The sequence below is a fragment of the Panthera tigris genome, chromosome F3 (genome assembly GCF_018350195.1).
Source record: "Panthera tigris isolate Pti1 chromosome F3, P.tigris_Pti1_mat1.1, whole genome shotgun sequence".
Taxonomy (NCBI): Eukaryota; Metazoa; Chordata; class Mammalia; order Carnivora; family Felidae; genus Panthera; species Panthera tigris.
Genome location: NC_056678.1, coordinates 38,847,820 through 38,864,485, shown reverse-complemented (window position 1 = coordinate 38,864,485; position 16,666 = coordinate 38,847,820). Strand labels below are relative to the sequence as shown.

Here is a 16,666-nt window from a genome sequence, read left to right as displayed (position 1 = left end):
ACACGTTAGCGGTGTGGTAAAGTCTATTTTGAATCTGAAATCCACCTCAAAGCCATGCCAAGAGTTTATTAATAAGGTACCACTTTTTGAATGGTAGTAATAATCCTATTTCTTCCAGATGAAATCAGGAATGAAATATATTATGGAAAACCAACAGTGGTTGATAATCCTAAATGTTAAGTATACTTTTTTTTTCCTGACTTTAAAGTGCTTCTCCTTCATTCACCTACACAGGTGCAGACCGATGGCTTATTTTAAAAAATTCACTTCATTGCTTCTAACAGTACGAGCTCCATGAGTTTAGAAGCCGAAGGACTCTACGATGTAGAAAGGCTGTACCTTATCGGGATAGAGCACATTCACATGCTGGCTCGTCTGTGGCGCATCAGTATTGTGCCAAGAACATAAGCTCTAAGGGAGAATAAGGAAAATCTAAGCCTTACCCCTTTTGAATTATTGTTGAGAATATCGTTGAGGTAGGTGTGGCCACCCTCTGAAGGCAAAGTCGAGCCGCAGTCACAGAGACGCCCTAACGCTCCCCCGGTCAACCGCCATCTGCTTCCTTTTAGACGGCTGCGTGCCCACACAAGTTGACACACTTCAGGATATTGTCATCGCTTTTTGGTATGTACTGGAAATCCTGACAGCTTCTTCTCAGATTCAGAAAGGCATCAACGTTAAGGATGAAGATGACAACTCAGGGCTGTCCTTTTGGGGTGATTTAGGGTAACTTTTATTATTTTCCGTGTGTGGTAGTTCAGAAGCTTTGCGATAGTCATACCCAACTGTTACTTTTCTTCTCCCAGCTGCATCTGATTCTTCCCACGTATATGCCAAGGCATCTTCTTTCTCTGGGAAGCATGGTAGTTGCTCCTCTGCCCCATATCATTTCTTTAATACCTACCTCTGTTAGGTATTTACTGCGCTCCGGCACTACGCTGAGACCTTTCGCTTGTGCTGCAAGTAAGACAGTGTGTCTTAAACTCTTAGAATAGAGCTTGGCACGTGGGAAATGCTCCGGATGTGGCCCCTCACACGGCACTTCATTTTCGTTTTTCCAGCAACTCTTGTGATACAGGTAGTATCATCCTCATTTCGGGGATGAGGAAGTTGAAACTCAGAGACATCGGGTGACTTGCCTAGGTTCACACTGTCAATAAGTGACAGAACCACTTAAGAAGCTTCGCGAGTAATACAATTCCGCATTCCCTGGCACTAGGTAGGACCTGAATGACAACCGGCCTTTTGGGCGTCGTCCCTTGGAGTCAGCTTCTCACTGGAATAGGACCTTTCGAGCAGGGAGCTCCTTTTCCCTATGCTTCGGGAGCTCCTGGCCATGCCACCTATGGGCATCCCCAGGCTTCCTGCTCACCGCCTGGTGCAAATATCACATCGTCACTGCTAGGCACCCACTCTGTGCCCAGCCTTATGCTAGGTGCTTTGCACATGCTCTTTCCTTTAATCCTCAAGTTGCCTTATGAGGTAAATGCTGCTAAAAAGACTCGGAGACGTTCGTTACTTAAGTCCCTTCACCAGGAAGTGACAGCCAGAATTCAGACCTAGGTCTGCCTGATTCCGGGGCCCTTGCTTCTTGGGCTGTTCCTCACTGCCAGAAACTCCTCTTCAAGGCTGTTCTCAGAACTTGAATTAAAACATGGGCTCACCATTTCAGATTCTTTAGGCTTCGCCCCTCCCCCCGCCCAACCCCTGAGAGAGGATCTACGTGATGCCGTTAGATGTCTTGTATTGAGGAGCTTCGCATGGGGAGTCATGTTCTCATGGCCCATGAACCTATGTAGATGAATAAAGGAAAGGGGTTATTCTATCCCCAAGTACTTCAAACATACTGGAATAGGGTCTAGATCACTCTACTTATTTCTTCAACTGCTTTCCTCCAAGGAGCCAGTTTTCCCTCCATGCCTTGGGATTCCAGCATAGAGAGTTTGGAGTCTGTCCTATTTGAAATGTATTTTCACTGCCTGCTTTGGACATTTTTTCAGCTAAAGCTGTTAGGATTTCAGTACATTCAGGACAGTGGTGACAAGCTTCAGTCCTCAAGTCTTCTCTGTCTCCTCAGTTAATAGAAAGGAAACGTAGCCCATCTGTCTGGACCTCTGTAGAAGAATTTGGAGAAAAAAAAAATAACACGTAAGAAATGTTCCCTTATTTTGTGAGCTACCTTTAGTCTGTCCCGTTGCTCTGCAACGGAAAGCTTTTGCAAAAATACTTGAGTTTTCCTCTTCAAATAAGATAGAGTTTTTTAAAAAACAAAAAAATATCTAGAACAGTATTTCTTCAACTTTGATTATGAGACAGTCTTTGAGGATAACTGTTGTTATGTTTTACTCCCATAAAGATAAGCCCACGAATATCCAAAAGCCAATAGACTGAGTCAGCACACGTTTTATCTGTAACATGAGGGAATTGAACGGAAATGGAGATGATGTCTAGTGCAGCGTCCACCGTTCGTTCGTATCGCAGTCTGTGGAAAAACAATTGCTGTCGGTCCAGCAGATGTAACCTGTCGGGTCAGTTCTCATTCTCCCCTTGGCTCAGGCACAATAGCTCCATGAAGAGAAGGCGGCACTAAAGACAGGAGGAGATAGGATAACTTGGAGTGGCCTGTATTTTGTTTTCACTACAGATAAACACAGGGCATTCATCTCAGCAGGAGGGCTGCCTGGGTAAGAGGAAGCACCGAGCCGATGGGTATAAGGCCATGGGTGAGCTACCAGGAAAGAGGGGGGGACAGTGGGGGTAGAGCACTGAGATAGTTGGGGGAAGGATAACAAACTACTAAATTGTTTTGGCTCCATAATTCTTCATAGTCTTTCTTAATAGGGAGCCAGGGGGGCGGGGCGGGGGGGGGGGGGAGAAGTGGGCAGGGGAAGACACACACGTGGAAGAGGTTACTTGCACAGAGCCCGCCAGTAAGCTTGTAGGTATTAATGCCATTTTTATTTTTTCAAAGCCAAAGGACATTCAGAGCCTCAAGGTTGAGGAACTGTGTTTAACCAGACATGTGACACTCACGTTCTTTCTCTTCATAACATCGTCTGACTGGATATTAACTAGTGTTACACAAACCCGACATGTTAATGGGCCTGAAAAAACGTAGAAGAAGGGGCTGGAATAGGAAGAATAGGGGAGTTTCCAAGGCAAGAACAAAAATGCATGGCTCCCAGCCGCACCGCTAACTCCCTCTGACCTCCGTTGTGGAAGAGTTTGAATCTTCGCTCCCCTTTTCTCCACCTACTAACATGTTTGATCTTCTGGCAACTGGTTCTCTATTTATCACAACATGGTTCTTTTTTTTTTTTCTTCAAATTGAGATATAGTCCGCATAATAGAATATGCAACATTATAAAGTATATAGTCCAATGGTATACTTTGATAGACAATAATCACTGCTAATTCCAGAACATTGTCATTGCCCCCCTCGAAAGAAATACCATACCCATCAGCCTTTACTCCCCATTCCCCCCTCCTCCCAGGCCCCTGGCAACAACTAATTTACCTTCTGCCCCTATGGATTTGCCTATTCTGGACATTTCATAGAAATGTGTGTCTAGTTTCTCTCACGTGGCTTGTTGGCTTCAAGATTTATCCGGTTGTAGCATGTTTCAGTACTTCATTCCTTTTTTTAATGTTTATTTATTTTTGAAAGAGAGCGCACACACAAGCGGGGAAGGGGCAGAGAGAGAGGGGGACAGAGGATCCAAAACCACAGAGCCTGATGTAGAGCTCGAACTCATGAACTGTGAGATGACGACCTGAGCCAAAGTCAGATGCTTAACCGACTGAGCCACCCAGGTGCTCCAGTCACATTTTGTTCATCCATTCGTGAGTTATTGGACATTTGGATTATTTTGACTTTTTGGCTATTGTGAATAATGCTGCTATGAGTATTCATGTACAAGTTTTTGTGTGGTCATATGTTTTTAATTCTCTTGGGTACATACCTAAGAGTGGAATTGCTGGGTCATGTAGTAACTCTATATTTAACCCTTTTGAGGAACTGCCGAACTGTTTTCCACAGTGACTACACCATTTTACATTCCCACCAATGTATGAAGATTCTGGTTTCCCCAAATCTTGCTACCACTTATCATTGTCTCTCTGTTCGATCATAGCCATCTTAGTGAGTGTAGAGTAGTATCTCATTGTAGCTTTGATTTATATTTCCCTAATGACCTAAGACATTGAGCATCTTTTCATGTGCTTATTGGCCATTCATGTATTTTCTTTGGCGAAATGTCTCTTCAAATCCTTTACCCATTTAAACATTTGATTATTTGTCTTTTCACTGAGTTTTAAGAGTTCTTTATATATTCTGGATGTTCTGGATACTAGACTTGTATCAGACATATGATAGTTTTGGGTTGTTTTTTTATTTTTAAATAAAGTCCAGTTTATCTATTTTTCCTTTGGTTTGTTGTGCTTTTTGTGTCATGTCTAAGAAACCGTCGCCTAAATCCAAGGTCATAAAGATTTCTCTCCTGAGAGTTTTATAGCTTGAGCTCTTCCTTCTAGGTCTTTGACTCATTTTGAGTTAATATTTATATATGGTGTGAAGTGTAGGAATCCAACTACATTATTTGGTATGGGGATATACGGTTGTCCCAGCATCATTTGAAAAGACTAGTCTTCCCACGTTGAATGGTGTTGGCACCCTTGTTGAAAATCAGTGGGCCATAAATGTGAGGATTTGTTCCTGGACTGTCAGTTCTGTTCCATCAACTTACATGTCTGTTCTTTTGCCAGTACCACACCGTGATTACTGTAGTTTTGAAGTAGGTTTTGAAACCAGGGCGTGTGAGTCTTCCCATTTTGTTGTTCTGTGTCAAAATCGTTTTGGAGCACCCGGGTAGCTCAGTTGGTTAAGTGGCCGGCTCTTGATTTCAGCTCAGGTCATGACCTCATGGTTTGTGAGATGGAACCCCGTGTTGCAATCTGCACTGACAGCATGGAGCCTGCTTGGGATGCTCCCTCTCCTTCTCCCTCTGCCCCTCCCCTGCTCACACTTTTCCCCACTCACACTCGCTCATGTTTGCTCTTCTGCACGGGTGTGTATGCTCGCTGTCTCTCAAAATGAATAGATAAACTTTTTTTTTTTTTTTAAAAGATCATTTTGGCTATTCTCGGTCCCTTGAATTGACATACAGATTTTAGAATTAGCTTGCCAATTTTTGGAAAGAAGTCAGTTGGGGTTTGGATAGGGATTATACTGAAACCACAGTTCAATTTGGGGTATAGTGCCATTTTAACAATATTTTCTTCTGATCCGTGAACATGGCATATCTTTACACTTATTTCAATCTTCTTTAATTTCTTTCAACAACGTTTTGTGGTTTTTAGTGTGATTCTTGCACTTCTTTGGTTAAATGTTTTCCTAAGTATTTTGTTCTTTTGAGTACTGTTATACATGGAATTGTTTTTCTAATTTTATTTTTGGAATAGTCATTGCTGATGTATAGAAATAAAGCTAATTTTTACATATTGATCTTGTGTCCTGTAACCTTGCTGAACTCATTTATTAGTGCTAAGGTTTTTTTTCTACATTCCCAGGAATATGTCTTGTGGTCTTCTAGTTACCCAGGAAGATGTTGGAGCATTTCAAAGTCCCTATGGACATCTCATTTCTCAGCTTTTTCCTTTTAGGCTTTTTGTTTAGGCTATTTTTTGTCTTGTTATCAATTGCCTCACATAGCTGCCAGATTAAAACATTTATCTATAATTGTTTTCAAAAAATGCCCCTTGGGAAGAGGCTATTTTAGCACTGTGCAGTTCTCAGTGAGGTCAAGGGCAAGGCTTTCAAGTGAAGTTTTTTAGGGACCCCACTAGACAGGTAAAACAATGACAGTTTGTTCCTTGGGAATGAGGCTTTAAGGAACTTGAGCTCCATTCTGTTCCCCTGGGATGTGGGCAATTTTTAAGGCTACCATCACGATGGAGAGCAGAGGTTGAGGACAAGTTAAAACAACAGAGCTCACTGTTCTCATAGAAATTAGTAATTTTTTCTTTAATAAATGCTCTCCGGGTTGCTGCAAGCCCATTGGTTAAAATTTCCAAAGTTCTGAGAAAGTTGATTTTGACCATTTTTGCTAGTTTTTTGTTGTTGTTGTTGCTTTTACGGAAGGATGAATTTTCAGACGTCCTTCCTTTCTCATTTTCACTGATTCACCTGTAACAGGGCTTTAAAATGTCTAAAGTCTCAGGGCACCTGGGTGGCTCAGTTAACTGCCTGACTCTTGATTTCGGCTCAGGTCATGATCTTGCGGTCATGGGATCAAGCCCCATGTCAGGCTCTGCACTGGGCATGGAGCCTGCTTGGGATTCTCTCTCTCTCTCTTCCTCTGCCTCTCCTTCACTCATACTCTTGTACTCTCTCTCTCAAAAAATAGAATACAAAAATAAAAAATGAAATCTCTAAAGTCTCAATGATCACAGGCTAATTAAATACTTAATCATGGGAGATGATTAGAGGAAAGGAATAAAAATAGAAAATGTAATTCTTAGAGAAGCTCTCCCAGATGGAGAGATGAAGTTCAGCAAAGTGTTTCTATATTTAATGCTCTCAAAGTTAAGTTTAAGGTAACGGCTATTTTAAACCCCCTTTTTTTTTCATACAAGTTAAATACAGGCTTTGGAGTCAGAACTGAGTTCAGATTCCAGCTCTGCTTCTTGACTGGCTTGACAAACTGGGACAAATTATACAACCTCTCTGTACTTCAGTTTCCTCACTTGTAAAATGGGGTAATGATGTATCTATCACATAAGGTTATTGTGAGGTTTAAATGTGAAATGCTGATCACAGATGCCCTATGGCTCAATAGTATTGGTTGTGATGATTATCCTTATAATTTTGCAAAAGTACAGTGATGATTCTTGAGCAGAGTCAACCTAAAGGCAGATTTTCTTTTCTTTCTTCCTGTTTCCTTCACTTTATTTTTGCTGTAAAGAACTGAGAAGAAAATCTACTCGGCACTTTGGAATAAAAACTTGTGTCAAGCAGTGACAAAAAGTTATTTATTCAACAAGCCTTCACTAAGTAACTAGTAAATAACAAGCACTCTGTCAGGCACAGGGACAAAAATGACAATAGAGTATGGTCCCTGCCCTCAAGGAGCTGGCAGTCCAGGAGATGGATAAGGAAACGGGATCATATGCCACCTAACAAAGGCTGTCATAGGAGAATACACATGGTGGGGGTATAGCTTTCACCATTTCCTCTTAGATTAATCCCTTTGTCTTTGGCCCCCAAACTGAGGAATTGGTCCTATTTTTGTCTTTAACCGGGTGTTTTAAACTGTGGAATTTTTTACATTTCTAGAGATAAAGGAAAAGCACCTAGAATTACAGAGGACACTAGAAACAGTATTTCCTACAGAGCCTGGGCTTCCTACCAGCATAGTCACTTCTAGGATTTTCAGCCCAAAAAGTTCTTTGGCATATCTTTGCTTTGCTGTCCACGTAAAAAAAAAAATTTTTTTTTTCCTCTTTCTGTTCTCCACTTTATCGTCCAGAGAGCTGGGTAGTTCCCAAAGGAAGAGTGCTTTACAGAATCTAAGGGTGATTTATAGGCAAAGGCAGAAAATGATTAGTTTTCACCTTCCAGTTCCATACCCCCAAAATGAACATAAACTTTCATGGTAGTCATTACTGGAAATGCAGATAATTTTAATTCCATTGCATTTTTCAGAATTATCAGTCGTAACCCTCTGTCAACTGTTGAAGATTCCTATCTTTTTAAGTTGCCAGCATTAAAATATTTGTAAGTATTGCAACAATCTCATGGCTCATGAGATGATTTCTGATCTTTTTTGTTGTCATCAAAAGATTAAGTATTTTGCGTTTTGGTTAAAAAGTCGTAATTTAAATTTTAACTGGGTTATTGAAATAAGCATTATTAGCAAAGAAAAAACGTATATGGGCAAGATAGCCTGCAGAGGAAGGAGTAGTATTGAAGAACACATAACAGACATGGGACTTGTAGATGTAGGTAGAAATACCATTTATCTCAAAGTGGAAAGTGGAGTAAGGTGTATATTAAAAGAAAAAAAGACTAATCAAGAGAGGTGGATGCAATTGAGAATGAAAACGAGGATAAGAGTAAAAAGGATTGTACTGTTGAGCACCAAGGTGATTAATTTGATGATGCACATAAAATGTCTTCATTGGGAGCTTTCTGAAATTATTGTCCATAGCAAGAAAACTCTTGAGCTGACTTGACAAAGAAGCCAGAATTGAAGTAATCACATGTTGCTAAGTATCTTTTTAGGTACAGAATTTTTATCCTTGGGTTCAAATCACGCATGTTTGGGCTTTCTCCTTCAGAGACATGGGATCAACACAGGTGTCACTTACAACAGTTGAGAGCATCCTCATGATGACCGTTGAATTGGAAACACTGTAAGTTGATTTTTCTTATGTGTATTTTCACTTAGTTGTTTACTTAGATTTGTTTTATTGTTTTCTTAAGTCAGATTTATTGAGGTATAAAATTTACTCTTTTTAAGCATACAGTTTGATGAGTTTTGACAAACGTGTAGTTATGTAACCACCACCACATTTGAGACGTAGAACATTTCTGTCACCCCAAAAGGCCCCTATGTGCCTTTGCAGCCAATCCCCTTTTCTCACCACCAGCCCTGGCAACCACCAACCTAATTTTTGTCCCTATAGTTTTGCCTTTTCCACAGTGTCTTATAAATGAAATCATACCAGGGGCACCTGGGTGGCTCAGGCAGTTAAGCGTCCGACTTCAGCTCAGGTCATGATCTCGCGGTCTGTGAGTTCAAGCCCTGCATCGGACTCTGTCCTGACAGCTCAGAGCCTGGAGCCTGCTTCGGATTCTGTGTCTCCCTGTCTCTCTACCCCTTCCCCATTTGCACTCCATCTCTCTCTCTCTCTCAAAAATAAATGAACATTAAAAAAAATAAATAAATGAAATCATACAGTATGCAGTCTTCTGTGATTGGTTCCTTTCAGCATAATCCTTTTGAGATTCATCCATGTTTGTTTTTTTTTTTAACTTTTTTAACGTTTATTTATTTTTGAGAAACAGAGAGCATAAGCAGGAGAGGGGCAGAGAGAGAGAGAGAGACACAGAACCCGAAGCAGGCTCCAGGCTCTGTCAGCACAGAGCCCAATACAGGGCATGAACCTGCGGAACATGAGATCATGGCCTGAGCCAAAGTCGGTCACTTATCTGACTGAGCCACCCAGGCACCCCAGAGACTCATCCATGTTTTTGCACACGTCAGTAGTTCATTTCCTTTTTATTGCCGAGTAGTATTGCAGTTGTGAGGATATACCAGTTTGTTTATGCATTCATCAGTTAATGGGCATTTGAGTTGTTTCTAGCTTTTTGGCCTTTATGAATAAAGTTGCTTAAAACACTTACATGCAGGTCTTCGTGTGAGCATATGTTTTCATTGGGGGAGGGGGGCAGGTGGTAAAATACCTAATGGCAGGATTGCTACATCATATGCTGAGTGTATATTTAACTTTTTAAGAAACTGCTTACCTGTTTTCTAAAGTGGATGTACCATTTTGCATTCCAGCCAGCAGTATATGAGATCTTCTATCTATCCTTTCTTCTAATGTCTTTATCTATTTTTCATAAGGTGAATGTTGGCCTTAAAATTGAGTTGGGAAGTATTCCCCTCTCTTCAGTTCTCTAGTACAGTGTGTGCAGAATTGGCATTATTTTTTCCTTAAATGTTTGCTAGAATTCACCAGTGAAGCCATGTGGGCTTGAAGCTTTCTTTGTGAGAAAGTGTTAAACTACAGATTTTATTTTTGTAATAGTGCTACTTAAATTACATACTTTATTTTTTTGAGTAGTTCATGTCTTTCAGGGAATCTATTTCATCTTGAAGTTATTGACATAAAGTATTTTATAATAATCCCTTATTATCCTTTTAGTATCTGTAGAATTGTAGTGATGTCATTCCTCTCATTTTTGATATTGATAATTTGTGTCTTCTCTTGTCTTTTCTTGATAAATCTGGCCAGAAGTTTATCAGTTTTACTTATCTTCTCTAAAAAGTGCCTTTTCATTACACTGACTTCTCTATTTTTGTTTTCCTTTTCAAAAATTTCTGCTTTGATCTTTATCATTCCATTTTCTCTCCTTACTCAGTGATGAATTTCCTTTTCTTTTTCTAGTTTCTTAAAAGTGGACACTGGGGAAGATGAATACTATATGAGCAACATCCCACATGTTGACATGTTGTGTTTTCAGTTTCAGTTGGTACAAAATAGTTTCTAATATCCATTTTGACTTATTTGACCAATAGGGTTACTTAGGAGTGTGTTGGTTAGTTTCTAAATATTTGGAGATTTTACAGATCTGTTAATTTGTTATTTAATTCCATTGTGGTCACAGAACAATATGTTGGATGACTGAAATCCTTTTAAATTTATTGAGGCTTGTTTTATAGCCAATGAATTCTGGTAATAGATGAGAATATGGCCTATTTTGATAAATATTATGTGTCCACTTGAAAGAAAATATGTAGTCTGCTGATTTGGTGTGGAGTATTCTATAAATGTCAACTAGGTCAAGTAGGTTGGTAGTATTTTTCAAGTCTGATGTATCATTACTCATTTTCTATATATTTTTTCTGTCAATTATTGAGAGAGGGATATTGAAATCTCCAACTATAATTGAGTGCTTATGTGTCTCTCTTTCCTATTCTCCTTAATATATTTGGAAGTTCTATTATCAGATACATAAATTTTTAAGTTATGTCTTTTCTAATAGTTGACATTTCTATCACAATGGAATAACCTCATTTATCCCTGGTAATATCTTTGCTTTGAAATTGACTTTGTCCTATAGTAAATATAGCCACTCAAGGTTTCGTTTGATTAGTGTTAGCAAAGCATAATTTCTTCCATATTTTTAACCTACTTATATCTTTGTACTGAAGATGAATCTTATAGACAGCATATAGTTGGCTTTTGCTTTTTTATCCAGTATGACAACTCTATCTTTTAATTAGGTGATTATACCATTTATATTTAATGTAATTATTTATATGCTTACATTTAAAGCTACTGTCTACTCTTTTCTATGTATCCCATCTGTTCTTTGTTTCTTTTCTTTTTCTTCTTCTTCCTGCTCTTGGGTTGATTTAGTACGTTTTATTATTTTTTGGTGGGGGGATAAATAGTTACAACTCAGGTTTTGTTATTTTAGTAGCTGTTTAATGGTTTGTAGTGTTCATGTTTAACTTATCACAGTCTATCTTCAAATGATATTATATGATTTCATGAATAGTATAAGAACCTTACAGTAAATAGTGTACTTCCATTGTTCCCCTCCTGACCTTTGTGCTATTGTTTTCATACATTTTACTTTTAGCACACCATATTATTTTTTTTGTTTAAATAGTCAGTTATCTTTTTTTATTTTTGTATTTTTGAGAGAGACAGAGTGCAAGTGGGGGAGGGGCAGAGAGAGAGGGAGACACAGAATCTGAAGCAGGCTCCAGGCTCTGAGCTGTAGACACAGAGCCTGATGTGGGGCCTGAAATCACAGACTATGAGATCATGACCTGAGCTGAAGTCAGATGCTTAACTGACTGAGCCACCTGGGTGCCCCTCAATTATCTCTTTTATTGAAGTATATATAGATCATGTAATATTAAATTAGTTTCAGGTGTACAACACAGTGATCTTTTATATACATTATGAAATGCTCACAACACAGTGATCAATTATATACATTATGAAATGCTCACCACAATAAGTATATTACAGTATTATTGACTATATTCCCTATGCTGTACTTTTCATCTGGTGACTTATTTATTTTATAACTGCAAGTTGGTACCTCTTAACCCTTTTCACTCATTTTGTCCATATCCCCAGTTTGTTCTCCATATTTACAAGTGTTTTCTCTTTTTTGTTGTTGTTTATTCATTCATTTGGTTTTTTGTTTATTTTTTGTTTATTTTTTACCTTGTTTTATTTTTTATTTTTTAAAATTTGCATCCAAATTAGTTAGCATATAGTGCAACAATGATTTCAGGAGTAGAGTCCTTAGTGCCCCTTACCCATTTAGCCCATCCCCCCTCCCACAACCCCTCCAGTAACCCTCAGTTTGTTTTCCATATTTACGAGGCTCTTCTGTTTTGTCCCCCTCCCTGTTCTTACATTATTTTTGTTTCCCTTCCCTATGTTCATCTGTTTTGTCTCTTAAAGTCCTCATATGAGTGAAGTGATAGGATTTTTGTCTTTCACTGACTAATTTCACTTAGCGTAATACCCTCCAGTTCCATCCATGTAGTTGCAAACGGCAAGATTTCATTCTTTTTGATTGCCAAGTAATACTCCATTGTATATATATACCGCATCTTTCATCCATTCATCCATCAATGGACATTTGGGCTCTTTCCATACTTTGGCTATTGTTGATAGTGCTGCTATAAACATTGGGTGCACATGCCCCTTCAAATCAGCATTTTTGTATCCTTTGGTTAAATGCCTAGTAGTACAATTGCTGGGTTGTAGGGTAGTTCTATTCTTAACTTTTTAAAAACCTCCATACTGTTTTCCAGAGTGGCTACAGCAGTTTGCATTCCCACCAGCAGTGCAGAAGGGTTCCCCTTTCTCCACATCTGTTGTTTCCTGAGTTATTAATTTTAGCCATTCTGACACATGTGAGGTGGTATCTCATTGTGATTTTGATTTGTATTTCCTTGATGATGAGTGATATTGAGCATCTTTTCATGTGTCTGTTAGCCTTCCGGATGTCTTCTTTGAAAAACTGTCTATTCATGTCTTCTGCCCTTTTCTTAACTGGATTATGTATTTGATTTTTTGGGTGTTGAGTCCTTTATATATTTTGGATACTAGCCCTTTATCAGATTATGTCATTTGCAAATATGTTCTCCCATTTCATCAGTTGCCTTTTAATTTTGTTGATTGTTTCCTTTGCTGTTCAGCTTTTTATCTTTTTTTCATGGATGTTTGTTTTTGAGAGAGAGAGCACAAGAGTGGGGTAGGGGCAGAGAGTGAGGGACACAGAGGATCTGAGCAGGCTCCGCACTGTCAACAGAGAGTCGATGCGGAACTCGAACTCACAAACCGTGAGATTATGACCTGAGCTGAAGTCAGAAGCTTAACCGACTGAGACACCCAGGTGCCCCAGAAGGTTTTTATCTTGATGAGGTCCCAATAATTCATTTAAAAAAATGTTTGTTTGTTTGTTTGTTTACGTTTATTTTTGAGAGAGAGAGACAGAGTGCAAGCAGGGGAGGGGCAGAGAGAGAGAGAGGGAGACACAGCATCTGAAACAGGCTCCAGGCTCCAAGCTGTCAGCACAGAGCCTGACACGGGGCTCAGACTCACGAACTGTAAGATCATGATCTGAGCCAAGTCAGATACTTAACCAACTGAGCCACCCAGGTGCCCCTATTAATTAATTAATTAATTAATTAAGAACATGGACACACACATACATGTATACATGGGGGGGAGCAGAGAGAGAGGGAGAGAGAGAATCTCAAGTGGAGAGAGAATCCTGATGCGGGGTTCAATCCACGACCCTGAGATCACGACCTGAGCCAACACCAAGAGTCAGGCATTCAACCCGCTAAGCCACCCAGGCACTCCTCAGTAGTTCATTTGTACTTTTGTTTCCCTTGCCTCTGGAGACGTGTCTCTAGTAAGAAGTTGCTTTAGCTGAGATCAAAGAGGTTTCTGCCTGTGTTCTCCTCTAGGATTTTGATGGTTTCCCGTCTCACATTTAGGTCTTTCATCCATTTTGAATTTATTTTTGTGTATGGTGTAAAAAAGTGGTTTAGTTTCATTCTTCTGCATGTTACGGTCCAGTTTTCCCAACACCATTTATTGCGAAGACTATCTTTTTTCCACTGGATATTCTGCTTTATCGAAGATTAGTTGACCATATATTTGTGGCTCCATTTCTCGGTTCTCTATTCTATTCTATTGATCTATGTGTCTGTTTTTGTGCAGTACCACACTGTCTTGATGATTCCAGCTTTGTAATACAGTTTGAAGTCCAGAATCATGATGCCTCCAGCTTTGTTTGTTTGTTTTTTCCCAACATTATAATTCGGGGTCTTTTCTTGTTCCATACAACTTTTAGAATTGTTTGTTCTCGCTCTGTGAAAAATACTGGTGTTTGATAGGGATTGAATTGAATGTGTAGTTTGCTTTGAGTAGTATAGACATTTTAACAATATTTGTTCTTCCAATCCTTGAGCATGGGATGTTTTTCCATTTCTTTCTGTCTTCTTCAATTTATTTTCATAAGCGTTCTATTGTTTTCAGCATACAGATCTTTTACCTCTTTGATTAGGTTTATTCCTAGGTATCTTATGGTTTTTGGTGTTTGTTTTTTTTTTTAATTTTAGAGACAGAGTGTACAAGTTGGGGAGAGGGGCAGAGGAGAGAGAGAGAGAGAGAGAGAGAGAGAGAATATCTTAAGAGAATCTTAATCTAATCCATGCTGAGCGTGGAGCCTGACACAGGGCTCGATCTCACGACCCTGAGATCCTGAGCCGAAATCAAGAGTAGGATGCTTCATCGACTTAGCCCATCCAGGCACCCCTTGTTTGTTTGTTTTTTTCTGAGATTCTACATATAAGTGAAATCATATAGTGAAATGATATACATACATATAGTGAAGTGAAATCGTAACCTATATAGTTACCAGTTCTAATGTTCTTCATTCCTTTGTGTGGATCCACATTTCCGTCTGCTATCGTTTTCCTTCTGCTTAAAAATACTTTCTTTAGGGGCACCTGGGTGGCTCAGTCAGTTAAGCATCCAACTCTTGATTTTGGCTCAGGTCATAATCTCACAGTTTGTGAGCTCAAGTCCCGCGTTGGGCTTTGCTTGGGATTCTCTGTCTCCTCAGTGCTCTTTCCCCCTTGCACACGCATACTGCACGTGCCCTCTCTCTCTGTCTCTCAAATAAACATTTAAAAAAATACTTCCTTTGGCATTTCTACAGTGTAAGCCTGCTAATGATGAATTCTTCCAGCTCTTGTATGTCTCAGATAGTCTATCTTGCTTTTATTTTTGAAAGATTTGGGTATAGAATTCTAGCTTGATGGCTATTTGGTCCCCCTCTCCTTTTCACTGCCTGAAAGATGTTGCCCCACCGAGTTCTGGCTTACATTATTTCCAACAAGAAATATGTTGTCATTGTTATATCTTTGTTGCTCTGTGTGTCATGTGTGGTTTTGTTCCTTTGGCTGCTTTTAAGATTTGCTCTTTATCGCTGGCTTTGACCAGTTTGATTATCATGTGCCGTGGTGTAGTTTTATCCGTGTTTAATGGATTAAACTAAACATGTAGTTTAATCCATGTTGTGCTCAGATTTCATTGACCTTCCTGGATTTGTGAGTTTATAGGGTTTACTTATTTGGAAATGTGGGGGCTATTAGGTTTTCAAATTTTTTTTATATCTCCTCTCCTTCGTGGACTCTAAGTATACATATATTAGGCCACTTGAAGTTGTTGCACAATTCATTGAGTTAAGTAGAGGCATGGGGTTTTTTCCATATATGAAATACTGTTATAGTAACTTTTTTAAATGTCCTTGTCTGCTAATTGTAGCATTTGTGTAGATGATGGATTAGTTTTTGATTGATTGCTTTTTAAAAAAAAAAATTAACATTTATTTATTTTTAAGACACAGAGAGTGATCAGGGAAGGGGTAGAGAGAGAGGAAGTTAAATCTGAAGCAGGTTCCAGGCTCCGAGCTCTCAGCACAGAGCCTGATGTGGGGCTCAAACCCATGAACCACGAGATTATGACCTGAGCCAAAGTTGATTGCTTTTTATCCTCAGTATGGGCCATATTTCAGATTTATTCAAACTCTTAGAAGTCTACCCTCTTTCTGTGTGCTCTCAACCCGAAGTGAGACTTTTGGCTTGGAAGGAGTTACCTGTGTATTAAACTACTGATCAGTGTCACCCAGTTCTAATCTCTATCTCATTCTAAGGGTACCATACCCCATGTCATCCTTACCTTTCCGTTGGGCACGTCTGTCCTTCTATCTGTGTATTTATAATATTCAAGAGCAGCAGTTGGCCAACTGGTCCCTACCCAACCATCCAGGCCATGTGCCTCAAGAATTCCTTTTTGCACAGCCCTGTGATGACTTTGGCCCGCCTCTTCTACCTACTCGAGTAACTCCTTTACCACTAATTTAATTGTCTGTGTTTCCATTTATAGGATTTTACCTAGCCGTATGGCCTGCTGTCTCTGCCAATTTAAAAATACTATTGAGGTTGTCTGTAAGACCGTCAAGCTACATTGTGACAGTGCATGTCTGACAAATGGCACACGTTGTGGTAAGTCCTAATTGCCTGATGATAAATTTGTAAATTTTTATTTTATTTGTGGTTTAACTTTTATTTTTAATCAACAATGATAATTTTTTTTAATGTTTATTCATTTTTGAGAGAGAGAGCATTCACGTGCGTGAGCTGGGAGGGGGCAGAGAGTGAGTGAGGGGGACAGAGAATCCGAAGCAGGCTCTACACTGACAGCAGCAAGCCCCATGCGGGGCTGAACTGTGATAGCATGACCTGAGCCAAAGGGATGCTTAACTGACTGGGCCACCCAGGCACCCTAACAATGGTAAATTTTTAAACTAATGATGTCATTGCATTAT

The 16,666-nt window shown here is 39.5% G+C and overlaps 2 protein-coding genes and 2 long non-coding RNA genes across 10 annotated transcripts in view; 3 read left to right on the top strand and 1 right to left on the bottom strand.

The window, feature by feature from the left end:
• LOC122235710 (RAD52 motif-containing protein 1-like) overlaps positions 1-16,666 on the top strand; it is a 92,608-nt gene that overhangs the window by 40,069 nt on the left and 35,873 nt on the right. The window lies entirely within an intron of this gene.
• The window catches only part of LOC122235707 (leucine-rich repeat-containing protein 37A2-like), a 56,175-nt gene that overhangs the window by 26,664 nt on the left and 12,845 nt on the right, over positions 1-16,666 (top strand). For both annotated transcript variants that reach the window (XM_042975436.1, XM_042975437.1), the window contains 3 exons: positions 7,703-7,774; positions 8,338-8,412; positions 16,225-16,343. In XM_042975436.1, the coding sequence (XP_042831370.1) occupies positions 7,703-7,774; positions 8,338-8,412; positions 16,225-16,343 (266 nt within the window). The remainder of the gene's footprint in view (positions 1-7,702; positions 7,775-8,337; positions 8,413-16,224; positions 16,344-16,666) is intronic.
• On the bottom strand, positions 2,386-14,778 carry LOC122235716. Its single transcript, XR_006213734.1, has 2 exons — positions 14,693-14,778; positions 2,386-2,586 (listed from the first exon to the last, which is right to left on the bottom strand). It is a non-coding gene; the product is annotated as an uncharacterized LOC122235716 (long non-coding RNA).
• LOC122235720 lies at positions 2,477-3,158 on the top strand. The gene is made up of 3 exons (XR_006213740.1): positions 2,477-2,528; positions 2,645-2,684; positions 2,972-3,158. It is a non-coding gene; the product is annotated as an uncharacterized LOC122235720 (long non-coding RNA).